Below are 8,358 nucleotides of genomic sequence, written 5' to 3'. Positions count from 1 at the left end.
ATGTAATGAATTTGAAAGATGGTCTCTATATACGGGACACTGTCACGTTGGGTTTTGGTTTTCTTTTCCTTTTTAATTGCTCTTCACACAAACAAAATTGGAAAAAATATCTCCATATGCAGAATGTGCTTTAATACACATGACTTGAATGCCATAAAAATATATGATATACAGCAGAAAGGCCTGTTAGAGCCGTTGTATTCACTTTTTTTGCATTTCCAGCTGAAAACTGAGCATTGCAACCAGTGGCCTGAGTGTATCCAGAACGATTACCGCAGTAACTATTTTATAGCTCATGTATGCCAATTATATAATATACACTTAAATACTAAATATCTGCTTGAAACTAGCAGCAGAACAGGCTTTCATGGTGTTGCAATGACAGCCTATTTAAGATTAGTGCCACTTCAAGGCAAAGGGAAAAAAGCCCATAAAATCTTTTGATGCACTATGTTTAGTGATGTAATGTTGCTTGATATTCCTATTTCCTGCTGTGCTATTGTCTAAAACACTAGAATAAGACTGATTAACCCTTGCAGGAATCTAGCCCAAAGAACACTATATTCGCATTGATTCCAATGACAGCAATTAAAGCATGACAAAAAGGCTGCAGTTTGTTAAAGCCCGAATTGGGGTTTGCTATTTGAAAAGCATTGGGATCACCAGTGCTTACACTATTAAACTGTTATATTTACAATAAATACATGCAAACAAGTGGTTTGCTGTGAGGTTTTTCTCCTAAGGACAAAACCTCACTGTTCATTAGTTTGCAATTAAAAAACACAGCTGGCATCAACAGACCTCACTTATCACTGCTTATAATATCAGTTGTTATGCTTTTAGCTGGTTTTAATGCATGACTGTAGGTAAAAGGAAACCTCAGTAAGTTGACAGATGAGTAAAATTAGTTGGTTTGTGTTTCAGACATGAAATATGATTTTTAAAATGCTATTACTGTCAACAATTTTTCTTTGTTCTCCTAAAGAATGAATCTTCATATAGCAGTTTCAAGGCTTTATTCTGCAGCCATTAAACTATTTGGAGTTTTGACTGCTTAATGACATGAGATTAACTTGTTCTGTGAGAAGGCACCAACAGTATTCCATAAGACGTTCGCAACTATCCTCAAGGACTAAAGCTGTCAGGGTGAGCACAGAAATCTCTACAGCTAACGAATGTGACAATTCTACCTCCGTGACCGGGTCTGGTGGACCACACAGCAGGTCATATTCCTTGTGGTTTCCACCTCTAACTCCAGATGTTAAATTCAGAGTAGACACTTGTTGACAATGCATTTAGTGCAGTTCTTAGTCTAGAGTAAAATTATGCCACAAAAACATTTATAAAAACAGTTTAAAAAAATGGTTTTTGTCATTTTGTTTCTCACTACCGCTGGAGGTGTTACTAGCAAGATAATGAACAGGAATCAGTTAAGCGTTCTACAACTGACATCCACAGCAGTCTCATTTTATGCTTATTATAACTTGAGTCAAAATATTAATTATTATCATTATTATAGATCAGTTAAAACAGCAGTGTATCGATAGATGACTAAAAGTAGTCTTCCACATTTTCCATTAAATTTGCAAATACCTTTACATGCAAGAAATTCTTTAGATAACCAAAATCTTGTTACATATGCATTAAGAATTATGTACAATTTTCCGCAGCTGTTTATTCATTTGAAAATTCCCAGGCTTGTGCAGTTCTTTAAAAATACAATTGGGAACTAATAGTAATAATTTTTATCTAAATGTGTTCTTAAGTTTCGGTGGTTTTTTAATCGGGGCTCTGTTGTAAGAACAATTCTAGAATAGATTTATTTCTTGTAATAAACACAAAATACGACACTTTTTAATCAAGATAACTTTACATGCTTGAAAATGCTCCAGATTTTCTGGAAACAGACTTTGTCCCAAGGCCCTAGATTTATCTTTCTTCCTCCTTCTTCTGAAAGTGTTTGTATTTGATATACTGGTATAATTACTTTTATATAACAGAAATAGTGGTTATTTCCTCAAAGATGCGTAAATCTACACAAAGCTGATATGTTGTTCCTGAATATACTTTCAACTCATGTTATAACCATATTACCTATTAATATGTAGGTTACATATTAATGTTGTTACTTTTAGCTACAATACTTTTACTATCTACCACCAGCTTAAATTTCTCATGTCTTTCTTATCCTTATTCACAAAGTTTTCAGTTTTCATCAGGCTAATACTCTCTAAGTCCTAGGGTGCTGAACTTCAGAGTTTATCAGAAATTATCTGAAGAGCAAGAAAGCAGCTTAGAAGAATTACCATGTTTGTTACTTTGCTGTACTTTACACAGACTTTTGGCAAGCAAATAAAACATTAAAAATACTGTGGTTCGTCATTTTTCTGTATGTGTAGCAAAATAAGGGTGATGTTTCATGCATCTTTATGACTTCAGGATCAGTATATTGGCTAACAAATTTACACTACTACAGAAGTACTTTCCATAATAGCCAGGTCAGGAAACCTAAACTGGAATGTAATATCGACCTGAATTTCTCCATTTCCTATTTTAGTACCTGATGTGGATTTACCAGAAGCCCATCTCCTTTCCCATGAACAGCACTAGTAAGAATAATGTGCATTTCAGGTATAATTCTAAAATAACTTCACTGTGTGTATTTACACACAGATCCCTAATCTGATTTAGAGATAATACAAACCACACTGTGTAAACAACTATGATGCTGTGGAGTATAGCCCAGATTGGAATCTGCTCTATATGCTTACTATTACAATGTGTTACCAGAAAAAGAAGAAATTTGCTTTGAATTTGAACTGAGTTTCAAAAGAAAATGGGAAATTATTGCTGTGGTTTAAGCCCATCCAGAAACTAAGTGCTGACTTCCCCTCAGCCCTGCCCCAGTGGGATGGAGAGGAGAATATGCCTGTTTCAGATTCAAATTAACCATTTCCTAGAACACCATGGATTAGAGTGGGAATTGAGAAAATACTTTGTGTGCAAACACCTACACTGGAGATATCCCTACTCAGGCAAGGTAAATCCCTGTCTAGCTATCCAAAGTGAGGTGCTCGAACTCGCAATCAAAGCTCCTTCTAAAGTCAATGAAAGTAGGCCAGCACCTCCACAGAGCAACTAATTTCATCCCTGGATGTGTGTTTATCATGACAGATGGAAGGAAACATATACCCATTCTAAGGAACCTTGAAGGTTATCTTAGATTAGACTCCAACTGTAGATTTTATTCAAGATTAGATGTAGACATGTAAAGTGGGTATCTCATCTACCATTATAGTCAAAAGGCCTTTTTTTGGTATAGCATAATTTCAGATGATCTAGGATATCCTGCCTGGTGACTAGTTGCTACTCCAGATAATTACAAGTCATATGCCATAATTTCTAGCCAGTTGCAAATGCGTAAAGTGTGCATCAAATGACATTGGATGTATACATTAAGGTAAATAAATGGAGCACAATGAAAATTCAATCCTCTCTAAAAGAAGAATATTGTGTAAAGTAAATATGTAAGAAATCAACCATTTGTACTATATTATCTACCATAAAATTGACCACAAAAGGTGAACAACGTAAATACACTGTATTCCCAATCTCAGTGTATGTAAGCATGAAAAACCTGTGAGAAAAGGTTCTAATGCTAATTGCTTTTACACTAGTATTCTCTCCAATTTACAAGTTTGATTCAGAGATACTGCTACTGCCACCAGTACATGCACAAAAATGTGATGTTTGGTTTATGTGTGGAGAACATACTATCCATCTGCTTCATCCTCTTTGTTCAGATACAGGAGGGTGGAAAATATCCCTCCATAGCCTTGACGAGCTGCTGTGCCAGACAAATAGACAAGTATCTGATGTTGTATAAAGAATGTAAAAGTCCCACTGAAGCAAAAAAATGACTCATTCATACGTCTGGGAGTAGGATTCAGCTCCCAGAAGTCAAACGGCTTGTGCTCACCTGCTCCTTCAATTCTGAAGTACATTTTAAATTGATATCTTATACAAATCATGAGTTCAGAGCAATGTGCTTTATCAAGAAGGCAGTATTCCAGCCACAAAGTGCCATCCAAATGGAAAGCCCCCAAAAGTTACCAAAAATGAACAGAACATAACAAATACGTTCTTGGGGTTTCTCCATGACAAACTCTTGCATTGACTATTACATGTTTACAAGGTTTCAGTTTTCACATGGTCATTATTGTTTAAAGCAGGAGAAGGTTTGCTCTTCTGACCATCAGTTCCTCCTCTGGATGTGTCCTGGAAGAAAAGCCTTGGCACCCACAGTGACATTAAAATTCTTTTGTATTCATTCCGAAAATTTTGGTTAAGAAGTCCATATATTATTGCATTAAGGCAACTGTTAAAATAGGCCATGAAGTAGCTTATAATGAATAACCACTCAGGAACTTTTGGTGCCATTTCCATAGGATCGATGGCTACAGCCAGTCCAATGAAGTTTAGAGGTGCCCAGCAAAAGGCAAAAATCACAAAAACCACAAACATGGTAAGAAAGTTTCTGAAGTCACTTGGCTTCAGTCCTGGCTTTGTTTCTGACTTGACTCGTCTTCTCACTTGAAGCACTAAAACCCAGATTCGAAGATAGCAGAAGCTCACAATGGTGATAGGGACGATGAAGTGTATTACCACAACAGCTATGGTATAGTAGGAGCTTGCAGTCTGAACAAATGTGCATGAATAGATGCGTGGATCATACTTTAAAGAGCCAAGAAAAAAATTTGGCACAGTTGCAATTATTGTTAATACCCAGATTAAGGAGACGTACAGCATCGTGTTCCAACAGCTGTACACTTTGTCATAGGCAAAACTATGACATATATAGCAATATCGGTTTATTGCAATTGCAGTGATGTTGAAAATAGAGCCTATTACACTCAGTCCCATCACAAAGCCACTCACTTTACAGTGAATTTCACCCAACGTCCATCCATTGTGGAAAATAGCAAAGAGCACCAGTGGGTATGGATACAAGGCCACCACCAGATCAGCCAAAGCTAGGCTCACCACAAATGCATTACCTGGGGGAGAGAAAAATGCAGAGATGTAAGTCTGAAAGCAAGCATAGTTGTGAATGGGAAGAAAATGTGATATTTTATTTCAGGTAGCTGCAATGCTAAATTATTGATGATGTCAGCAAGCAACAGGTATATAGAACTAATAGGTCTCTATGGAAAGTAATTTTACAGTTCAGCTTAGAACACCCCATAAATGTCTGCAGCAACATGATGTCGGTGACCTAATTACAGCCTTCCTTTCTGTTTTAATCTTTAATAAACTAACCATCAGCAAGCCATTGTATAGGCACGTGTTGATATGCTTCAGTATAGCTAACTCCACAGCTGGATTGAATAAGGGGGAAAAGAAAACAAGTCTAAATTGTATCAGGTAGGCAAACCCTTATGCCATTATAACCTAGAATCCTAACAGGCTTGACAAGGGAAGGATATACAAAAATTAGGTCTATAGGGATTACAAGGATGTGTTGTTTTATGTATATTCTAAATTGCTACACAATAGTCTATATTATAGATATTTTCTGTATGAATGGCCTACCCGTATTGCAGTTATTATCCCACTGGATTCACTAAAGAAGGGTGAATTGCCTTCACCACTCTCTGTAGAAAGGCATATTTAATTATACAAAGCAAAAATGCATTCATGCAAGAGGAAGTATTTGAATTCATGGAAGGTGCCTTTAGAACCTTTGCAGTTGATGACATATAAAGAAACTTTACTGGTATGCTGGAGACTTATTGTCTCTCTTTAAACAGTGTCCTTCTCATCAGTCTGCAATTTCTGGGTATTGTACCTATGGATACTTTAATAAAATAGTAGGATTCCTGAAACATTAAATGTGAAATCACGCTTTAGGAACTTCCCAAGAGACAGAAAATAGAGGTACAAACTCTAGATTCTTAGCATTTTGTTAGCATAAAACACACTTCTGGTTTGCTTACTCATTTTTTTTTTCGCTTGAAATCCTTCACAGCATCAACAGATGTGCAAAATACCCAAGTCGCATTTAAAATCATGTGTGGAACATCATTATTTTCTGAACAGAGCAGTTAGATCCTCAGTTCTACAAATTTTGAGCTTTCTAGTCCTCATCTAGGAAAGCAGTTCCCATTTAAGTACAGATATAGTGCTGTGGATAAAGACATCATTAGCTGGGAGCCATAAAACAAACAACCATGTATGATTTGACTCCTCAAAAAATGACCCAAGTTCACCTCTATACTGTTGGCCCCTCCTGCTCTGCATCTGTGGCTTGGTTAACCTGAATTAAGGAATGGGGAGCTCATCTCCCGTTCATTTTAGGGGACGACCTAAGTGTTTGCACAACAGCTAGTGAACATCAGAACCTCACCAGGAAGTGTGATTGTCCATCTGTAGGTACAGAAACATGGCTTATCTCAAGAGCTGTGTACAACTTATTTTAGACAGTTCCTTGTAATATATTTATCAGCCTGTTTCACTCTTGTGCTACTTTAAAGGTCATACAAGTTTTTCATAGCTACAGTTTACTGACATGGTAGTGAATGTAAGTCAATTCCATGTTATTTGTCTTAGAAGCACAATGTAAGCCAATAGTACTATGCTGGGTTTTGTGCCCTCCCAGGCCACAATCACTCCCTGTTTTAGGGTTGAAGGGGCCTATTTGAGTGTGTTTTTAGAGCTACACAAAGAAATATTTCCTTCTGGTCTTATATGCCCTGTGCTGAATACAGTTCAGGAATGCCATGATGTTGTGAAAAAAAGTAAACATAATTTTCAGATGCAAAACAGCATATTTTCTACTCAGGATTTCTAAGGCATTAGAAAAGCATCTCCAGTTTGGGGTTTTGCACTTCAAGACAGCAGTAAACTTTGGTTAAATGTAACCTAGAGCAAAGCAAATATCTACCAGTTTCACGATCTGTGAGGACAGATTGAACAAATTAGGAAGACAACTGAGGGGAACATTCACCTTTTTCAATCATATTTGGAAATTTACTGCAAATGCATTTGGCAAAAGGATTTCAAAATTTTGAGTGTAATTGAGTACTTCTTGAAAATTCCAGCTGCAGTGAATAAGGACAGTTAGCAATGAACTTGTCAAAAAGCGTAAAATATCATTTTGCAACAGAAGAAGAATTGTGCAATATCTATAAAGGCCTCAAGCGATTTGTAACTTTTATGGCTTTTTCCAGAGTTGCATGTTCATATTGTGCACTGCAAAGTAAGGTCAAATGTTTTCTCCTTTCTACGTGGCTGACTGCAAAATGAAGTTTAATATTATATTACCACAATGAATAACCTACAAAAGTAGAGAGAAACTTTTCTAATTCGTATAAAATACATAAATACCATTTTAAGAAATAAAAGGTCTTTGATGTCTTGTAAGTGCTTGGAGAAAGGGGGTGTTCCTAGATACACCAGAGACACGGCATTTGAAGTGGCTATAATTACATCCATAAGATAACCAAAGAGGTAATTTTTTGTTGTCCGGGACAAAATAGAAACTACAGAACACTCATCTAGTTGGAATTATCATCATTATTTCCATAATTTACCTGATGGAATTTGTTCCTTGGTTTTGGTTTCATCAGACCGAGATTATATTCATTTATAGGAAACAAATATTCTTACTGGAATGAAAAGACCCCTTAATTACAAGTAGTAGCTACTAAAAGCAGGATATTTAGCCAGGAATTCAAAAGGACGCACAACTACACTGTTTTAAACATTGATAGTTTGATGCTTGAAAGAGAAAGTTGTGATATTGACTCTGGATGCAACAGAACTAGATCATTATTTCACAAAGCATTCTTGCACAACGGTTTGGTTACCCCAGTTAATAGAGAAAAAGGAACTTTCACACATTTTACGTTTCACATAATTTTGATATGACTTAATATTGTACAATTTTAACCACAGAACAATCTTTTTGGTAACTTCAGGACTTTTAATGGCTAGGCACCTGCTTTCTGAAAAGGCAATTGACTTCTAATATCTCTGCCAAACCCAGAATTAATTGAAATCACCAACCATTTTTTAAAGGCTTTGCTTCCTTCTTTAGTTTCAAACTGGCTAAAATGATTAATTATATATAATGGTGTTTTACTTTTTATTAGGTGGTGTTTTGGTTAGCACACATTAGTTTAACAAGTTATTATACCTTGCTTATAGGCATCACTCTCTTAACTATTTCCTCCTGGAAAGTCATGTTTGTCCTTGTGTACTCTTCTGCATACATTACTCTTGCTTTCTTTAGCATACAAAGGCCTAGCTTCAAGACAGGAAAATTATTTCTACTCAGCCTATTTTGCAGACTGTTGT

General features: G+C 36.2%; 1 protein-coding gene across 2 annotated transcripts in view; it reads right to left on the bottom strand.

Annotated features, from left to right (window-relative positions):
- Positions 1–1,775: 1,775 nt before the first annotated feature.
- The window catches only part of MTNR1B (melatonin receptor 1B), a 30,600-nt gene continuing 24,017 nt past the window's right edge, over positions 1,776–8,358 (bottom strand). The window contains exon 2 of one of the 2 annotated variants that reach the window (XM_061343824.1): positions 1,776–5,057. In XM_061343824.1, the coding sequence (XP_061199808.1) occupies positions 4,189–5,057 (869 nt within the window). In that variant the 3' untranslated portion in view covers positions 1,776–4,188. The remainder of the gene's footprint in view (positions 5,058–8,358) is intronic. The other variant, XR_009723961.1, reaches the window with a different exon arrangement.

The sequence above is a fragment of the Neopsephotus bourkii genome, unplaced genomic scaffold (genome assembly GCF_033783945.1).
Source record: "Neopsephotus bourkii isolate Nb327-2 ecotype Australia unplaced genomic scaffold, CSIRO-AGI_Nbou_v1 NB_1825, whole genome shotgun sequence".
Lineage (NCBI taxonomy): Eukaryota > Metazoa > Chordata > Aves > Psittaciformes > Psittacidae > Neopsephotus > Neopsephotus bourkii.
The sequence above is the reverse complement of the archived record's forward strand: the minus strand, read 5'-3'. Positions and strand labels throughout refer to the sequence as shown.